General features: G+C 44.2%; 1 protein-coding gene across 3 annotated transcripts in view; it reads right to left on the bottom strand.

Annotated features, from left to right (window-relative positions):
* Positions 1 to 211: 211 nt before the first annotated feature.
* The window catches only part of MVB12B (multivesicular body subunit 12B), a 94,222-nt gene continuing 73,373 nt past the window's right edge, over positions 212 to 21,060 (bottom strand). For all 3 annotated transcript variants that reach the window (XM_082207763.1, XM_082207762.1, XM_082207761.1), the window contains exons 8-10: positions 19,315 to 19,370; positions 15,478 to 15,537; positions 212 to 1,934 (exon numbers count right to left, since the gene is read on the bottom strand). In XM_082207763.1, coding sequence (XP_082063889.1) covers positions 1,848 to 1,934; positions 15,478 to 15,537; positions 19,315 to 19,370 — 203 coding nt within the window. In that variant the 3' untranslated portion in view covers positions 212 to 1,847. The remainder of the gene's footprint in view (positions 1,935 to 15,477; positions 15,538 to 19,314; positions 19,371 to 21,060) is intronic.

Genomic DNA, 21,060 nt, shown 5'->3' with positions numbered 1-21,060 from the left:
CTGAAGTTGTCATCATAGGAAAAATCTGAATTTTGTTAGACATAGAATAGTAGCCAAATGGGAGATTAGGGCTACAGATAATAAAGTACTAGGAGCATCCCACACCATCAGGAGGAAGATGGTATGTCTATATCAACTTTCATCCATGCACTTAACCTCGGAAGAACAATTAAAGAACATGCTTGCCAAACAACTCACAAGAGCAGCTGCCTTTCTATGACCACCGTGTTTTAATTTGAAGACTGTTAGACAATCATTATTTACATGTTACACAGCTGAACCTTTCCACCTGAAGAGGGCAGTGGGTAGGGAGAAGTGTTAATAATCCTGTCCCTCTTTGCTGCCCCTCAAAAACATTTTGTTCTCTCCGGCAGGCACTCTCAAACAGCAGCACATGAGATCACACAGGCTTTCCAAAATAACATTAAAAAATAATAATACAGTTAACAGATTTCACCAAGACATGCATTTGGGTCTCGAACAAGACACTTGTCGTGAGCATGCTGGAGACTGAAGTTTAAAGTTGTCCGTGGACTGGCGAAGTGGGACCAGACTTGTTGTGAATTGAAGTCTTAACTCCCTTCTCAGGAGGCTTCCAGAGGCACACATGGTGGTCGCTCTCATCATCAAGCAGCCAATAGGGGAGACAAAGACTTTAGGAGCCAGCTGCTGCGACCGGCATGTTTTGATTGGCTGTTTTCTTAGCTGCCATATTCAAGTATTTCTGGGGAGAGAATGGAAGTCTGGACATCTTTCCAGGCAGTCTGCATTCAGAGACAGATAGACAGAGCGCACCACAGAGCATCTCCCACGCTTCCAGGCAAACATCTAGGTCTATTTCTTTTCAGCTGGAAAAAAGAAGTGGCCCCCACCAACAGGCCTTGGAAACCAAGTAAGGTGGATAACATGATCTTTGGATGAAGAATGGCTTTGCTAGTGGGACTGGGAGAGTCTCCAGGCTTCTTCATCAGCCAGAGGGAAGTCCAGGCCACAAAAGGTCTTCAGCTCATTTCCAACTGCAAACAATTGGCTGTGTGGGATTTTCATGGCAAAGAAGGCAAAATTGTTGGCTTTTCTTGTTTACTTTCTTCCCTCCTCCAGTGCCGAGTGAAACTGTCACAGGTTATGGAAGAACACCAGCCAACCAAAAGCACAACCCAGTTTATTGTCTCTGTTCAGTCCAGACATAAACCTCAACCTTGTATAGAGATTGAGGTACAAGTTTAGAACCAATGATATGCTGTGATTTTAGAGTCCCACATGAGCAGTAAGACTGCACTGGATTGGCGGTATTCCAGAATGAGCTGGGAGATCACTGTTAAAAGCCACAGATGAGGTGGCTGTGGCTTCCTAGATGGTGCAAGGCGTTTTGGAGAAAGATGCCTTCACTGGATTTTAACCTGGCAGAACCAGTTATCAGAAACAAAGCGAACATCATCATAAAAAAGGCGATGGACCAATACATCCATCAATCCAACACATTGGTTAGAATGGTTATGATGCAGAGTGGACCCTGAAAGGAGATATGGGAGGTCAAGACAGTTGATGAAAAGGGTTAACACAGCCAAATCAAAATCTCTGAAGCAAGGAGAGATATCGAAAATAAAAAGAGAGAAATAAATCCTATCCAGTTATTTTGTACAAAGACAGCGACAAATCATCAGACACAAGAAAGAGAAAGAAAGATAGAGTCCCCTTTGCTGGAAAGGGTTCCAGTAACACTGCTTTTGTGGGGAGGGGAGAATAAAGGGGTTTGGGGAAAAGGTTACGTGGAGAGGAGGGGAATCACTCTCCCCTCTCAGTAGTACATGTGCTTCCCCTCTCCGTGGCACCCAGGGGTGGGGGCTTCAGGACTGCTGGAGCTGTGGACATCGAGTGGGGCTCGGGGGGAGCCTGGCTGCAGCGCTCTGCTCTGTCCGGAAGCTGTAATCGTACTGTGGGAAACAGAAATATAGATGTGTTGAGCTGGATTCACAGATAAGCCACACCACACAACCATCAAGACAGCCAAGGCAGCTGAGGAATGGACACCTAGAGATTTAAAAGCAGACTCTTTCCCAAGCTGACCTGACTTGTGTTTGGGTAACAAAGAGAGGCTTAGGTCATCATCCACCACATGCATTTAAAGCACATGGCTTCTCTGCAAAGAATCCTGGGACATGTAACTTGCCCCCTTACAGAGCTATAAACCCAAGCACCCTTAAACTACAGTTCCCAAGATTCTTTTGGAGGTGGTGAAGCCACTGAGGTTTGGTTGGCTTTCTCTAGGGAATGAGTCTTTCATGTGGCAGCCCCTGGCCTGTGGAACCCCTTACCAATAGAGGTTTGGCACGAAGCACCCTTCCCTTCCGGAAGATGACTTCAGGAGGGGGAAAAAGGTTTAGTCAGGTCTTTACATCACTATATTTTTCCTTTCAACCCATCAGCATTTACTGATGTTTTTAATTATAGTTTCATGCATCTCTTGCTCATATTATCCTTATCTGCTGCATTCCGCCTTGCTGTATTTTAATGGAAGTGCATATTATGATTTTGCAAGCAAGCAAGCAAGCAAGCAAACAAACAAATAAAGTGCTTTAAGTGTAAGGTGTAGATGTGACAAAAATCCCTAAATTAGGTAATCTCCTTAAGTGATTTTGGGGTGGGGAGTGTGTGGAGGGAGTGTTATTCAGGGGTAGGGAAGCTGTGGTCCAGGGGCCAAATCTGGCCCTCCCTTTTATCTGGCACTCACTCCAAACCATATATATCCCCCACAGGCCCTGCTTTGAACCCTTCTTGCTTGAGTGCTTCTGTTCCTGGCTGAAAAGTGTTCTTGCCTCTTGCTTCCCTGGATGGAAGATGGAAAGGAGCCAAGCTAGTGCACAAAGCTTTAACATTTAAACTGGTCTGGGGAAAAATTCTGAGAGCCAGACAGAGAGGCCTGGGGGCCACATTAAACTATTTGGCCTAAGGGTTTTTTGGGTTGTTTTTTTACATGCAGTGGCAGAGTAAGTACAACCATCTCCTCAACACATGGAAATTCTTTCAGCTGGGGAGGGTGTGTGTGGAGGATTCCAAATCATCTGTTCCTGCAGATGTCCCTAAAAGCCCATGGCTCCTGCCAGACAGGATTAAACCAGAGAAGTGTCTTCATTGAGCTGTTACTTAAATCAGCATTTACTCCAAAGCCTAGTGTGAACAGTACATGTAGAAATACTGCCACCTTGTGGCCAAACCACAGTGCAACACCAATAGTAAACATTTGAATACTAAATACTGTTTCCGTACTGGCTGGTCCCATCTTACTTCCTGGATGAGACCAGAGATCCATCAAGCCCAGCATTACCTATGACCATAGGAAGCCTGCTAATAATATTAATAGGCTCTTGCGTATTTCTGAGGCTTCAAAGCACATGCTGCAATCTGCAGGGTATGCCAGTATTGGTGTCCTGAGAGTGGAGCTGCTCACACGCTGCTGCAATGCAATTCTCATCTCCTAACAAGATGCTCCTGCTCTAGACTCCAACCAGCTACTCAGCCATGCCTTCGTGCATAAGAGGGTGCCAGTTCACTTGTATCTCACCCGATGCTGGACATTCTGTGGCTACTGGAGGCCACTGAGCATGCTCAGTCCCTCAGGGGGTCTGGGTTTAGGGGCCTCCGTCGCATTTCGGCTTTTTTTTTATAAAAAAAAGTTTTGCATGCATACGTATCTTAGGTTCCACATCAAACAAGCATTGCTTCATTCACAGTAGCCCAATTTTTGTGCCATTTATGCTGGCATGGAACCTCTGAAGTTTGCTGTTAAAGAGGGAAAGCTGGTTCCAGATAAGACCAGGGCCCCGCAGGATCGGATTTCTTTCTGCGGGGCCTGTAAGACAGAGTTGTTCCCTTGGCCTTTGGCTTGGAATCAACTTGATCCCCTCCCCCTCTTTCCTTTTTCCTTCTGGGATGGAACTCCTATTTGGGGACTTCCCTGGCTTTTTTCTGGCCCACGTAGGACCAGTCTGGATAGCTGGCCTTGGTGAAGATTTGACGTTTTCATCCCCAAAAAGTTTTTGATTTGAGTTTCTACTGAATTGAGGCTGCATTTTAATGTTGTATTTTAATCTTGTTTTTAAGTTGTATTTTAATCAATTATTTTTATACCTGGTGTTAGCCGCCCTGAGCCCGGTCTTGGCTGGGGAGGGCGGGGTATAAATAAAATAATAATAATAATAATAATAATAATAATAATAATAATAATAATAATTGTTATTATTATGATCATCTAGCCTAGCATTGCTGTTTCTACCCTGGAACCCTCCAGTCAAAAGAGTCCTCTACCCCTGTCATTCCCTGCACAAAAAAGACCTGCCATTTGAAGACAGACTGCCCCCATTTAACATCACAGCTACTAGCCATTTGTAGACCTATCTCCTCCACAAATGTGTCTAAGCAGCCACACATTGCTCTTAAAAGCCGTCTAAGGCAGCAGCCATCACTATAACTTGTGTCACAGGCTTCATCCTCACACCACGGCCCACAAATGCCTTTAACATCTGAAAGACCCTCTACTTCCCTAGGCCCTCTCAGGTGCTGAAATCAGCAGGGGGTGGGGCTTGGTAGTTCCTCCACCCTCAGAAGTTTGGGACGGTGGCAGGCCAGGAGAGGGTAATTCTCTGTGGAGACCCCTAAGCTGCGGAACTCCCTCCCCACAGAGATGGATCATTCATTCATTTCCTTTATTAGACGCATTAGTCACTTGTCACCCAAAGGTATCCAAGCAACTTACAGCAAAAAGAAAAAAGCAATGCGTATTACCATGGGGAAGTGGGGGCAATCATGTAATATATTAATATTTCATATAACGTAACATCCATATAAAAAAATACTCAAATAATAAACAAAGCACAACTAAGATGTGCTAATTCAAAAAACAAAAACAAAAACAAAAAAACCCTTAACCTCCCCCTAATTCAAAACTCATTCACATCAAACCAACTGTTTTCCCCACTTTAACCTCCCCACCCTAAAGTCTGGTGTCAAGGCCAGCTGCTGCTGGGTGGTCCAGTGTTCTCCATGGATGGTCCAGCGTTTCTCCTCTCCCTTCAGCGGGGAGCCATAGCAAAGCAGAAAGATGGCGTTGAAAGTTATACCTGCTTTGCAGTTGACTCAGCTACTGCTTTCTCTCCGCCCCCCCCCCCGCAAGGTACCCACCAAATCTGTTCTGGAGTTTTCCCCAACCCTCCAGAGCATATTTGGGGAGGGGACAGGAAAGGGGATAAGGTCCTGTTGCACAGGCCAGTACTTTTATTTAGGGCTTAACCACACTTCTCTCTGTCCAGACACTTTACCCTGGGGAAATCCACTGCCCATTGGCGAACTGGAACAGAAGCCAATCTGCAGAAAAACCAAATGATGTTCGTTCCGATTGAGTGGCAAACAGCAGGGAAAGCAACAAGGTGACAGAAAGACTGCTCAGGCCTGGGACAAGGGGAAGTGTGGGCGAGCTCTTTGTTGAATACCACCCACCTTATGACACCTTCATTATACAGCTTCCAGCAAATGCTGAAGGTGCACCTCTTTACCTTGGCTTTTGACACCTTATGTGTATATTGTTTTTGACCCACCTTATTACTTTTGCTATTTTAAGCTGTTTTCAATATTGTGTTTTAATGCTGTAACCTACCCTGGGACCTTAGGGTGAAGAGTGGGAAATAAATAAATAAATGTAATATTATATATATATATATTGCGTTAGCATAGGCAGTTTGTAAGGCGTTCTGAGTATAATTTAAGACAGTTTATGTTTATTTATCTGAAGTACATTCAGGTTTCACTACCTTAACGCAATACATTCTCAGGAAATTGTTTGTTAGGCAAGTGATAGGCATTGATAATGAGTCAATGATTTCTACTGATTCCTTTGGGGAAATATCTAATGTGTTCCCAATAATGGAATTTCAACCTTCAAATGACAGGGGGAAACTAGGAAAATCTAGGAAAACCTTGCAAAACAAGTATGAAAATAAAAGTTCTCTTGTCTGATCTCTCCCCCTTCTTCCTTGCAAAGTTTCTGGTGAAGTGGCTGCCAAGGACCAGCAAAACACAGAAAGTAAGGCTTCTTAAAGGTTGTTTTTTTTGTTTGTAGTACTACACACAGGTCAGGCTGTTTGATATCTGAATCTACGGTGTGTATGCCATGACTTGGGTATTAATCACTCGTGTCTGGATAAGCGGATTTCCATACAACGAGCGTTTGGAGAGACCCCAAAAAGAGGTGGAGGTGGAGCCAATGAAAGGCAGAGCCAACTAATTCTGATTTTGTTCCCATTCTCTTTGCTGCTGAGTTATACAAGGGCAATACTGAGATCTGAAGAAGCAGCAGCTGATGGTCAGGGCCAGCCCTTGGTTTAGATGTAAGAAGGCAGGCAGTGTAAGAAAAACACTGGGGCCTAATCTGAATAGTAGAGTGCCTGGTATCTGGTGGGCGGGGCTTGTGTGTTTTGCTCTAGAATCAGCCCCTCCCTTCAGGGTGTGTTCAGGTAAGAATGTCAGTTGAGAGGGACCATTGCCTCTTCTTGTTTCTTGCCTCAAACTTGCCTCATAATGTTGCTTTAGTTTCCCTCAGTCATTGTTATTTTGTTAGTTTTCTTTATTATTAAAGCTTAGTTTACATTTATGTGAGCCACTTATTTTTCTCAAAGAAAAAGAAACTCTGCTGAAGAATGGTGATCTGTGCGGGATGCATGTTCACAATCTGCAGCGTCATGTCTGTGCACACATGGGTTGCGATTTGGCACTTCTGCGCATGCACAAAGCATGATTTAGTGCTTCTGCGCATGTGCGACGGCCAAAACCCTGAAGTAACCCATTCTGGTACTTCCGGGTTTCGGCAGCTCGTAACCCCAAAAAACGCAACATGAAACGTCAGTAACCTGAGGTGTGACTATATCCTAAACTTGGGCGAGTGAGAGGATATTTCCAGTTTGCCAGGAGGACTGATTTTGTTAAACATCCCCCCCACAACAGGCAGGTGGGGGCTGGCTGAGGCTGGAGGGGCAGTGCCACATTCAACGAATGAACCAGCCTCTAAATTCTCCCTTCCTGCCCCTCATACATTTGAGCCACCACCCAGGATGCCTCCATAACAGCAGAAAGACTTGGAGGCCACATTTGACCCTCAGGTCTGAAGTTCCCTAGCTAAAAACAGCACTAAACTAGATGGACCAATGGTCTGCCTCTATATAAGGCAGCTTCTGATATTCCCAGAATTTGGGAGCATAATTTGAGCGTTTGGGTTTGCCTCTGCAACTGTGTGGGATTGAATGATCCAGTTGCTCCTGGTGCCACAGAACTATCGTGCCTTTAGTGAAGCTAAAGTGAACCTGCACTTATTCTAGAAGCTGTCGGTCCATGACAGACAATGCCTCTCTTGTTGGGGTTCTCGGAAAATGGTGCCACTGGATAATGTAGCTAAACTAAAGAAAGCAGATGGTGAAATGAAAATGCCTTCCTCACAACGGTTGTAAACACAAGAAATGGAAATATAACAGGCAATGGAATTTGAACGTATGGAAGTAGGCTAGAATTAAGTGACAAGGAAAAAATATGGAATATTATTCCAATATGTGCTCAAAGTGGAGAGATTTTAACACGGACATGGGTGGAAGAATTTACTATTGCTCAGTATGGAGGAATGGTGGTGGGAATTAAGGGAGCTGAAGTAGGGTTGTCATATTTCAAAAAGTGAAAATCTGGACACAAAAGTTGTTGATTTTTTTTTGCAAGATCTAGAAAAAGTAGTAGTAGTTTTGGAGCTTTTAAAAGGAAATTCACCCCCCAAAACCATGGGTTTTCCCAGACATTTTAACTGATTTCCAGGCATATGGTAGCCCTAGGTAAAGTAAAAATTAAAGAAAAAACACTTGGACTTTCCGTGGGAAAAATCAATGAATGGTTCTGAGAAACTTTGACTTAAATATTGTTTAACAGAAAGTGGAGAAGATCATGGACTGAATGTCTTAAATATTTTCTTTCTTTCTAATGTTAACTGATAGATGGAAAATCAGTTTTCTCTACTGTTACTTTTCCTTTTGTCTTTTTCATTTCATTTTGCTCCTCTCTCTCTCTCTCTCTCTCTCTCTCTCTCTTTCTCTCTCCCCCCCCTTCTTGTTTCTTTCTTTTTTCTTTTTCATTTCTCTTTGGAGTCCTATGTATGGGACCTTTGTAATGGTCCAGGGATTGTGTACTCATGGGGGTGGTAGATGGTTAATGGAGAGCCTGGGGGGGGGGGCGCAAAGTAATGTGGATCTCCCAGGGTGAGAGGCTGGAAGGAAAAAGGACCCTGGGCAAGAGCTGGGAAGCGAGCTGGGGACTGAGAACTACTTTTAGGAAAAGACTCTGCATTTTACTTGTTGTGTTTGCATTTTTTGGTAGCTGTTATTGTACTGTATTGTGAAAAACTTTAATAAAAAAATCTTACATACTTAGAAAATGCCTGGTGCCAAGGTGTGATGCAAAAGGAGTGCAACTACAGTCATACCTTGGTTGTCGAATGCCTTGTGACTCAAATGTTTTGGCTCCTGAACACCACAAAGTGTTCAGGAAGCTCCTGCAGCCAATCGGAAGCCGCGTCTTGGTTGTTGAACATTTTCGGAAGTTGAACGGACTTCCAGAACGGATTCTGTTGAACAACTAAGGTACAACTGTAGAACTTTCCAAACTGAAGCAAACTTTGCTGGAAAAAGAAGCTGCAAAGCAGTGCCTGATTCCGATGACACAAACTACTCTGTTTAGCTTCGCTTGCTATGGGGCAATGACTGGCAGGGAATATGATCCTGGTTTGATGTTCTGGTTACTAAGACATGATTAAACCAAAAGCCATAGTAGAGCAACAGCCTTCATTAAAGCCCACCAAAATGTCACAAACTAATGTGCAACCATTTGAGTCATCCAGGGCTTTTCACCAGCTGAGTGTTATGCAATGGAGGGCAGGGCATCTGATCTGTGTACACAAGGTCCCAGGTTTAATCCACAGCATCTCTTGGTAGGGGCTAGGAGGTACCCCTGTCTGAAAAACTGGAGAGCTGCTGCCATTCAGTGTAGACAACACAGAGCTAAAGGTAGCAATGGTCTGACTCAATATAAGGCAGCTTTCTACGCTTTTGGCCAGGAAGGGCTGTAGATCACTGGTAGAGAATCTGTTTTGCACGCAGGAGGTCCCAGGTTCAATCCCGAGCATCTCTAGGTAGAGCCAGGGCACACGTGCTGTTGGAAACTCTGGAGTTCTCCTGCCAGTCAGTGTTTACAGTACTGAGGTAGATGGATGCAGAGTCTGACACAGTATAAGGCAGCTTCCTATATTCCTATGTGGGGCTGGATGGGGATGATGAGGGGAGGGGGATGCAAAGACAGACATTGTGCTGGATGTTGAAGCTATGAGTGTGAATTTTTTTCCAAAGACCAGAACATAAAGCCCAGCAACCAAGTTTGGATGTAATAGGAAACTGAGTGTTTAAATCAGGGATGGGGAGTCTGTGGCCCCCCAGAAGTTGTTGGACTCAGTGGAGAAATGTGCTTATACATATATGTATATATTGCATTTTTGTTTAAAAGGAAGATATATTCTGTGACCTCTATGACTGCAACGTGGCCTTGTTTTGTTATAATGTGACAAGCCTGTTTGACAGTTGGTTGCTAGGTAACAGGATTTGGCAGAAGAGGGGAGGCTGCCTTAAGATTTAGTGGGTGGGATTAGGGCTCAGAGTAGGCAAATGTCGGTGTGATTGGCTGGAGGTTTCAGTCAGTTGGACAGTTAACGGCTCAGCAACAGATTCAAATCTCCATTCAGCTATGAAACTTACTAGATAACTGTGCACCAGTTAACAACAACATCTATCATCATCATCATGCCATCCATTTGACTGGGTTGCCTCAGCCACTCTGGGTGGCTTCCAACAAATTAAAACATCGAACACAGCAAAACATCAGACATACAAAAACTTCCGTATACAGGACTGCCTTTAGATAACTTATAAAAGTCAGATAGTTGTTTATCTCCTTGACATCTGATGGGAGGGCGTTCCACAAGATGGGCGTGACTAACAATAAGGCTCCCTGTCTGGTTCCCTGTAATTTCATTTCTCAGTGAGGGAACCACTGGAAGATCCTCAGAGGTGGACCTCAGTGTCCGGGCTGAACGGTGGGGGTGGAGACACTCCTTCAGGTATACTGGGTCAAGGCAGTTTAGGGCTTTAAATCTCAGCGCCAACACTCTGAATTGTGCTTGGAAACGTACTGGGAGCCAATGTTGATATTTTAGGACCATTGTAATATGGTCCCAATGGCCGCTCCTAGTCACCAGTCTAGCTGCCGCATTCTGGATTAGTTGTAGTTTCCAAATCACCTTCAAAGGTAGCCCTACATATAGCATATTGCAGTAATCCAAGTGGGAGATAACCATGGGATCTACCACTCTGACAAGACGGTGCACAGGCAGGTAGGGTCTCAGCCAGTGTACCAGATGGAGCTGTTAGACAGTTGCCCTGGACACAGAATTAATCTGCACATCCATGGACAGCTGTCCTGGTCTTTCAGGGGCACAGTTACTCCATTCAGGACCAGGGAGTTCTGCACACCCAGTTGCCCCTTGTCCCCCTGATATAGTACTTCTGTCTTGTCAGGATTCAACCTCAATCCGTTAGCCACCATCCATCCTCCAGACACTCACATAGGGCATTCACCATCTACACTTGTTCTAATTTAAATGAGCTAAGTATAATCTGCATAGTGGTGAACACCCAGCTCAAACCTAGTGGTTTCATATAGATGTTAAAAGTGTGGGGGAGAGGACGGAGCCCTGATTTACCTCACAAGTGATCACCCGGGGGTCTTAGCATTCACCCACAACACTACTTTCTGGTAACGGCCCAGGAAGGAGCAGAACCACTGCATAACAGTTCCCCCAGAACCCAGCCTTGCTAGAGGGTCCAGAAGGATACCATAGTCAATGGTATCAAAAACCGCCAAAAGATCTAGCAGAACCAGGAAACAGCTTTCACCTTTCTCTCTCTATTCCACCGGAGATCATTGACCAGCACGACCAAGGCAGTTTCAGCCCCATGATGGGGCCTGGATCCTTATTGGAAGGCATGCCTGGAGTTGTTCCATAACCACTCACTCAATCAGCTTGGCGAGGAATCGAAGATTTGAGACTAGGTGATAACTGGCCATAGTGGTCGGGTCCAAAGATGGTTTTTTAAGAAGTGGTTTAATAACCACCTCTTTAAGGGGTTCCAGGAAGACTCCCTCACAGAGAGAAGCATTCACTATCTCACAGAGCCCACTACTCAGCCCTCTCTGGCTCAGGATGGGCAAGGATCGAGAACAGGTGGTTGGTTTAACTTGTCTAAGCAGCCTGTCCACATCCTCAGAGATAACAGGTTGGAATTGATCCCTTGCAACCTGACTAGACAGAGCACTGGCATTCTCTTTCTCTTTTTCTCAGCCTGCCCTACATAATAGGGTTGTTGTGAGGATAAAATATGATCACAGAATTCATCCTCCCCAGAGACAGCTCTTAGCATTAGGCAAGTTCCTCCAAATTTTAGTGATAAACCCATGTAACTGGTGGCTGCTAGTAGGATAGGTGGTAAACAAATAGAATGAATATTCAGAAGTTACTAAGCCATATTAAGTTGTGGAATGGGCAGTGACCTGAAGGAAAAAAGCTTTCCACCCTATGAATGTGACCAAACCCCAGGAGGTAAAAAGAGAACAGGTGTTCTTCTGTTTATGGAATGCTCTCCCCTAAGGAAGACTGCTAGGTGCCAACTGAGATTGTTTGGACCTCAGGCAAAGATGTTTTTGTTTTACAATGATGCAAAAGCATTCTCCTTTCCTGCAATTTCTAGAAACAGATATTCAGAAGCATACTGCCTTAGACTGTGGAGGCAGAGCACAGCTATCGTGTTTAGTAGACAGTGGTAGCATTATGTTTTAAAGTCATCCAAGCTGGTGGTCATCACTACCTCTTGTGGGAATGAGTTCCATAGTTTAACTATGTGCTGTGTGTAGAAGTACTTTCTTTTCTCTGTCCTGAATCTTCCAACATTCAGCTTCATTGGACGTCCACGAGTTCTAGTGTTATGAGAGAAGGAGAGGAACTTTCCTCTGTCCACTTTCCCCACACTGTGTATAATTTCACACACCTTTGTCATGTCACCCCTTACCTTTTCTCTAAACTAAAAAGCCCCAAATGCTGCAATCTTTCCTCAAAGGGGAGTCACCTCATTCTGTTGATCATTTCAGCCACCGTTTTCCAGAACCTTTTCCAACTCTACAATATTAGTTTTGAAGTGAGGAGATCAGAACTGTAGTCATACTTGGAATGGGAGTTCTGTTGCATAATGTTTGATGTATTACGGTATTTTAATATTTTGTTGGAAGCCTCCCAGAGTGGCTGGGGAAGCCCAGCCAGATGGGTGGGGTATAAATTATTATTATTATTCAAAATCCAAAAGACATCCATGCCTTCTCTTTTGGAGTGAACGTTTTACCACACCCTCAATTGCTATTTTGATCAACTGCTATTTTGATTAAGCCACCAGGGACTAATTGATTCATGCTCGTGGGGGAGGGAAGATTTCCAGCTCCAGATCACTAACTGGCTATCCCTGTCTGTCAGTAACATAATGTCACAATTTCATTTTTGTGAGCAAGTTAATACAGTGGTACCTCGGGTTAAGTACTTAATTCGTTCCGGAGGTCCGTTCTTAACCTGAAGCTGTTCTTAACCTGAAGCACCACTTTAGCTAATGGGGCCTCCTGCTGCCTCTGTGCCGCTGGAGCACGATTTTTGTTCTTATCCCGAGGTAATATTTCTGGGTAATATTTCTGAAGCGTATGTAACCCGAGGTACCACTGTATGCCCTGTTCATCTACTTTATGTATGAGACCTACTGTGGTGTACAGTGGTACCTCGGGTTACATACGCTTCAGGTTACATACACTTCAGGTTACAGACTCTGCTAACCCAGAAAGTGTGCTTCAGGTTAAGAACTTTGCTTCAGGATGAGAACAGAAATCGTGCTCCAGCAGCATGGCAGCAGCTGGAGGCCCCATTAACTAAATTGGTACCTCAGGTTAAGAACAGTTTCAGGTTAAGAACGGACCTCCGGAACAAATTAAGTTCTTAACCTGAGGTACCACTGTAGTAGTTAGAGTGTCAGACTAGGACTTGGGAGTTCTGAGTTTGTATCCCCACTTGGCCATGAAGCTTGCTGGGTGGCCTTGGGCCAGTCGCTGCATCTCAGCCTCACCTGCTTCACATGGTGGTTGTGGGGATTAAATGTATGCCTCCTTGAAGAAAAAGTAATAATATAAATGCAATGAACAAGTACATTCCCCCCCAATGCAATATTTAATGCCACCACTAGATGACACTGTGTGACTATAAGAGAGCAGAGTTTGTTTATTTTTAATTTTTTTTTGAATTGTTTTATTATCAACACCTGGTTATCTTGAAAGTTAATGGCTGGGGAAAGTTTTAAAGAAAGGAGAATACATTTTGGCATTATCCCGGTTGCAAGTTTGATTGCTACCTAGGTAACTGGGAAATGTGCACCATGTTCTTGGAAAATTAATACGGACGCCTGCTTAGCAAAGATGTTGCATAGAAAGTGATGTATGAGTACACATCTCCCTCTCCTTAAAAAAATAAATAAATTAAATGGCATGAAGGAGAGTCCCGCCAAGGAGGAAATCTTCCTAAAGGCAGCTCAAAAAAAAAAATTGGCACCCATGTCTTCATTAATTTTATGTCAATGTCGCAATGTTGCAGTGAGCAGCAAGGGCCCGCAGCTAAGGCAGCAATAAGCGCTATTTTTCACAGATGCAAACGCATAAAGATGTCAGCTCAAACTGTTTACTAATTAACACTTAAAAAGATACAAATTAGATATGCGTGGGTAAGAGCAATTATAATCAAGACGAATTTCTCCAGTCATTTGGGAATGGGGTGTGAGGGGGGGGGAGAGAAATAACCAAAACTCCCAAGCTGAATCGCTGGAACCAACATTTAAAAAACAAATGAACAACCAAACCTGAATTCCTGCCAGTTAGCAAGTGTGTTCGTTTAAAGACCATTACATGTGACTGTGCTCAGGAGGGGAGGCCTGCTGAGAAGGAGTGGGGGCACGGGGCCTGAGGGAGGGAGGGAGGCAGCCAGCAACTTGGGAGGATCTGAATAAAATTAAGTCCTTTGAAATGCAGTTGAAGAGGCTTTGCTGAGATGGTGAAATTAAGCCATAAAAGCCAACAACACTTCCCTTGTCGAATCTTGAGAGACTGATTTATCTTAAAATGTATGCACTTGTGGCATCATGTTACTGTCAAACAGGGATAGCCAATTAGTGATCCTGGGACTGGAAATCAGCACTTTGTAAGCTGCCTTACACAGTCAGACTCTAGCGGTCCATTTAGCTGAACGTTTCCTATACCTGGGATGGGAAACTTCAAGCATAAGAATGGCCAAGGCCCCCTCTAGTCCAACATACTGTTCTCACAGTGGCCAACCAAGATGCCCATGGAAAACCTGCAGACTCTCCCCTCCTGCTGTTTCCAGCAACTGATATTCAGAAGCATTAAAGCCTCTGAGGGGGCAGAGTATGGTCATTAGACCTAGTAGCCCTATCCTGTATGAATTTGTCTAATCTTTGAAAGCCATCCAGTTCGAGTGTTGTGAGAAAAACCTTTTCCATCCCCTTTCTCCATACCTACCACCCCCACATGCCTGGGTGATGGGGAACAATTGTGGCCCTCTAGGCCTCATTATCTGGTCCTCAGAACTCTTCCCAGGCCATGCCCCTCAATAGCCCTGCACTGCAATCTTATTGAGTGTGTTAGTCTGGCTGGAATGTGTCTTTGAACTGTGATACTGCCTCTTGCTTCCCTGGATGGAGAAAGGTGAATGCAGAACCCCTCTTATAAATGTAAGAGTAACACTTATTGCCTCACCCAGTTTTGCCTCTAAATAATAATAGTAATAGTAATAACAACCTCAGAAGCTGGAGGAGAGGCTGAGTTAGATTTCTGCAAATTTTAAAGCCAATATTTCATCCCACCCTGTATGGGTTCTCCCAGTCTCAAAATATAAATATATCCCCACCAGAGCAGCTGACAAAGGCGAAAACCAAAATATTTTGCAGCAGAAATAAAATATGTTTGTTAATCACCGTGTTGTATGTATTATTTTAGTGATTAACTGAATCCCAACAGGGAACCACAGCAAGCTTGTGTCAAGTGCTGGTCTGAAGCTTTATCTATATGCACAAAATAAATTGTGCAAAGTGTGGAAAGTTATGCATATTTGCATCAAAATACAGACGCTGCAGAATGCTGCAGAATTTGGGTTATGGTGGTGCAGAATTTCACCCACAGCCTTGTAAAGCGAATAAATCATACCCAGGCTCTGAAAAGAAATCAAGGAAAGACAAGATTCCACAAGGGACTTACCTCCTTCTCGATTTCTGCCAAGGATTTAATAGTGATGCCCAGGAGATCGACTGGCTGCATCTATAAGGAAATGCAAAGTAACAATAGCAATAGCAATAACAACAACAAGAACAATCAGTTTATAAAAATGATAATTCCAGCAAATGGCATGTTCCAGCTTCCTAGCAAGTGCAGGGATTAGTTAAGAGGCTCACAAAAAGTCCAGTGGGTCACAGGATCCCAATACATTGTGGGTATCTCCCCTGAAAAAAACAAGTGGACAATCCATTTAAAATTAAGCTTAAAATCAGGACACTATCAGTGTCCAGAAGAGGAACCACTGGGTTGGAACTTCTTTCCACTTCACCCTCAATGAGAGCTGTGTAGAACTTAGCTTGTCTCAGTTATCAGTACACTTATCTGCCAAAGCAGATACCTGATTATCACAATGGAGGTCACTGCTCCTCTGCACTCCATTAAAAAGTACCGAGAGCAGCCCCATCCCAATTATATCAATGTGGTTGGCTCAATGGATGAACAGGTGGCCTCTCTGATTCTTCACATGCTGGCATTCTCTCCCATCCCAAAAATTGTGCGGTTTTTTTTTCTAATTGCTAAAGGAAGAAAGACAATTATGTCTCACATGTGTGGCTTTTAAGAAAAGTTTTGAATCTGAGATGCCTGGGAGGGAAGACTCAGAAAATACCATCTAGCAGAATGGAAAAAAGCTGGATACTAGCACAGCTAGAAATTATTCTGGAATGTATGAACTTGGAGAACTGCTATAAAGGTTAGATATAATGAAATTCAGTTAGAGGGGGTTCATGGAAGTCAGTTATCAATTAGGTATTTGAAGAAATAACTTTTCTCTGTGTTTAATTTTGTTGTATTGTGGTGTGTTTTTCTTTGTTGTGTGTTTTGTCGTGTCATTTTGAGAAAATGTGGAAAATCAATAAAAAGAAAAAAAAGAAATTCTGGAATGTATGCCCTAAATATTTTGAATAATTGAATAATTATTTTGAATAATTGACAGACAGAGAATCGCGAGACACTCTTTTTCCTTTCCCTTTCATTCTTATCTTGCTTTTTCTATGATTTTTAATTCTAGATAGCTGAATGTTAATTCTTTTTACATGTATGTTTTGGTCTTTGTATTTGGGATGGATAAGGATGTACACAAGAGGGTGCTGGACAGAGCATAAAGGAACCTGCGTGAGAGGCAGGCCAGAGAGGTTTCCTCAGGGCGTGAGGCTGAGGGGAAAGGGGGAGGCTCCCAGGGGACAGCTGCAAGGCTTCACTCTTCTGTGTGTCAAATAAGAATCAAGGTATAATTGTGACAGAGAGCAGTCCCTGATGTTCGTGCTGCAGAAATGAGAACTGGAGCTCTCAGTTGGGCTGGATTACCCAGGGTCTTGCTCTTAAGATTTGAAAAGACTGTGTGGCTTAGTGGTTTCCAAGCACGATTCAAAGTGTTGGTGCTGACCTTTAAAGCCCTAAACGGCCTCGGTCCTGTATACCTGAAGGAGCGTCTCCACCCCCATCGTTCTGACCGGACGCTGAGGTCCAGCACCGAGGGCCTTCTGGCAGTTCCCTCATTGCAAGAAGCAAAGCTACAGGGAACCAGACAGAGGGCCTTCTCGGTAGTGGTGCCCGCCCTGTGGAACGCCCTCCCACCAGATGTCAAAGAGATAAACAACTACCTGACATTCAGAAGGCAGCCCTGTTCAGGGAAGTTTTTAATATGTAACACTGTACTGTTTTTAACACTGATTGGGAGCCGCCCAGAGTGGCTGGGGAAACTCAGCCAGATGAGCGGGGTATAAATAAATTATTATTATTATTATTATTATTATTATTATTATTATTATTATTATTATTATTATGTCTCAGCAGTGTGATAGGGTTGGGGAGACACTCAGGTCCAAATCCTCAGCCAGGAAGCTTATTGGGTGATTTTTAGCCAATCAGCACTCTGCAGCTTAACCTAATTTATAGGGTTGTTGGGGAAATACTATGTGATGTGTGTTTGTGTGCAGGTTGGGAGAGGAAACATGTATTCTGCCTGAAATTTCTTAGAAAGTTGCCAAGATAGAAGTGCAATAAAACAAATAAATGAAAAGTGGCTCTTTTGAATTGAGTAACAGGCAGGGAGGTGGTTTTTTTTTGAGGGGGGGAGGGGAGGAAGAACTAGATATGGATTTGCCTGTTGCAATGGCCCATGTGATGGGGAGGAGAAGGGCACTCCACTACCCCAGCCCCACTTGCCATTCTTGGGGCAGTGAAAGGGGTGGCCTCAGGCCAGCTTCTTTGCTTTGCAAATTGGACATGTATGGGCTAGAGTGGTGCTGTTAAGTTGGACTTCAGGGCCCAACTCAGCAATAAGAATAAGGTGTGCTGAGTGTGCTAGGCAGCAATGCTGGCTAAACACATCTCAGTCTGTCAAGTAATACACATTACCATCCAAAGCAAGGGAGCATAAACTTGGACCCAGGGGCCAAATGCCGTCCTCCAGGCCTCTCTACCTGGCCCTTGGAATTCTCATGAGGCCACACCCCTTCTCCTCAGGCACACCCCTCATTGGCCCTGCTTTGCACCCTCCTTCAGTGATTTTGCCTGGCTGGAATGTGTCCTTGAACTCTGATGCTGCCTCTTGCTTGCCAGGATGGAGGACAGCGAGGGGTGTGTTAGTTTACGGAGCCTACTGTACAAAGGTAAAACCTACATTTGCTGTTCTGCCTGCTATTGCCTTTCACCCTGCTCACTACTGTCATGTGGATCCTGGGACATTGCCCAGAAGGGAGTGCAGCTCTTGGTCTGGAAAAAAATAAATCCCATTCCTGACCTAATACGCTAACAGCCCAAGAGGAGCTTTTACAGTATGAACAGACATTTGGGCACTGACTGTGTTCTCCAGGCAGAGGGGGAAGAAGAAGCAGGGAAGATGGACGAGGTTATTCTTAAGGCTGCGTTGCCGCTGCCCGGACTCCAGCCGAGGTCCATCTGCTGCCTCATTAGGACGTAATGACCTCTCAACTTCTGAGAGAGGAATTGGTAAACAGGACCAGCGAGGCTGTCCTTCTCTGCGGCAGCTGGGAGCCAGCCAACGTCGCCACGGCAACCAAGAGGAGTTGGGTCAGCTCAAGTTACTTTGCGCTCCATGTGCGGAATAGCTCACATTTTTCAAGGTCTAAGCAGCTCCCAGAAATAGGGAGTCGGGGCGGCGGGTGCAAGGTTGGGTTTCATTTGGCTGGGGACAGCACAGGCACAGGGGAAAGAGGCCAATTGATTCACCTGGGGTTGTGCCCAACTAAATTCTACTTGGAGTAGACCCATTGAAATGAATGAACATGGTCATTCCCCAATAAATCTATCAATAGATACAGTCCTAACTTCTGGCCATCACTACATCTGAGCCATCCAGGCAAGGAAAACTAATACTGTTCCTCTGTATGTGTATTTCTTGTGTGCTAGGAGCTGTCCTATTTTCCTGTTCTGGATGTTGTCACCAGTTCTGCTCTTGGAATGGGTGCGTGTTAAAAGTGGTTCAGGAGGAAGGTTGCTCTTTATATCAATGGCAAGATAGCCAGGACTGCCATCAACTGTAACTTTTAAAAACTTGTGTTTGAGCTTGCTTTTTCCCTTCTGCTTCTTCCTCCTTTTTCCTCACATGCCATGTTTTTTGAACCTGAGGTCAGGGACTGTCTCAGAACTGATTTTTATAAGCCACACTGAGAGCCTTTCTTTGGCCAGAGGCCTGAGTACCAATGCTGCAAATAAATAGAGAAGGAGCAGAGAGAAGGAAGGATGGCTAGAGCGATGAGAAAATATACACTTATGTACATGGATAAAAGGACTTACCCCTTCGGAAGCGCAAGCGAACTTCTCCGAGATCATAAAAGGCACTCCTTCCATCGCTACAAGCACAAAGAAAGCAGCATTAGCCATCACTCAATGCTGATGTGATTCACAGCACTATTTTTCAGCCAAGTCCCCAAAATCTACGTCTCTCTCACACTGTACTCACATGTCAGTCTGTTGCATCTCCCTGACATTCCCCTGTTAATTTCCACATTACATTTCAGCTTTCACACGACGTAAAAGCCAGGTCCAGAAAACTAACGAGAGTATACTGTGTTATTTGATTCCAGAAAACAAATCTGTTTGCAGCCCCCTTAACCTGCAAAATTGGGGGAGCACAATGAAAAAACTGTGTGTGGAGGTGATATACTAGCATTCAGCTATTTCCTGCTATTTTCATGGAGGGATCATGGGGTAACAGAAGCACGTTTGTGTGGAAAGGGGTGGGGAAGTAGTGACATTGTTCAATTACACTCATTGTGTCACACCACACCCGCTGGTGGGAGTGAAATTTAGTGTGGAATGCTGATATAAGGCCTAGGGCCCTCGACCTACGGGACCGCCTCTCCTGGTATGTCCCACGGAGGACCTTACGGTCTTCAAACAAAAACATTTTGGAGGTCCTGGGCCACAGGGAGGTTAGGCTGGCCTCAACCAGAGCCAGGGCTTTTTCGGCTGTGGCCCCGATCTGGTGGAACGCTCTGTCACAAGAGACTAGGGCCCTGTGGGACTTGACATCTTTCTGCAGGGCCTGCAAGACAGAGCTGTTCCACCAGGCCTTTGGCCAAGGCACAGTCTGACCCCCTCCTTTGGTAATCCTCACAGAACTGTAGCCCAATGGTTGCCATGAATTTGATTTTGAATTGATTTTAAAATGAATTGATTTTAGAATGTTGTGTTACTTTTATTGTTGTTAGCCGCTCTGAGCCCGGCTTCGGCTGGGGAGGGTGGGATATAAATAAAATAATAATAATAATAATAATAATAATAATAATAATAATAATAATAATAATAATAATATTTGGGTCAAAAAGCCACAGTTCTGTAGCACAGCAGGTGCTGTAGGGTGAAAGAAATATTAAAAAACAGGACAGAAGAACTTGCATTACAATCAGAAAAACTAACGCCTTGAGATCTAGGGGTATAGGGCGGTATACAATTTTAATAAATCACCACCACCATGTCAGAATGCAGCCCCTACTCACAGCACAACCATTACACTCAAGCTGGTCTTGTCTACATAATTTTTTGACATGCCCTCCAAATGATGACACTTTGGGATTTGGGGAAACATCTCTCCCTCCCCATCTCTCAGCCTCATTTTGCCTGGGCTTGTATTAGAGATGAGGGGGAAATTCAATTCAGTTTGCATTTAAGTTCAGTTTGCCTCCCTAATTTGCGCTGTCTCAAGCCATGCATCAAGGGAAACACAGATATCCTTCGAAATTCACACTTCCCCTGCCATAGAATGCACACAATCAGGAAAAGGGTGCATAAAAACTGATAAGATTGGTGAAAATCACATACAAAAATGCAGTGCTTTAGATAAAACAGTTTTGGAAGACTGTGTGAAAAAAGCATACAGATTATGAGAAATTCATGTTAAAATGCTGATGAACTTTCATGAGGATTTTTTTTAAAAAAAATCACATTTATTTTATGTATGTTTAATGCATAGCAGAGTACATACGGGTTTCTGCTCCATTTCCCATCCTTGTACTAAACACATTAACTTCGGAAGGTGGC

Source organism: Podarcis vaucheri, assembly GCF_965113315.1.
Source record: "Podarcis vaucheri genome assembly, chromosome: Z".
Taxonomy (NCBI): domain Eukaryota; kingdom Metazoa; phylum Chordata; class Lepidosauria; order Squamata; family Lacertidae; genus Podarcis; species Podarcis vaucheri.
The sequence above is the reverse complement of the archived record's forward strand: the minus strand, read 5'-3'. Positions and strand labels throughout refer to the sequence as shown.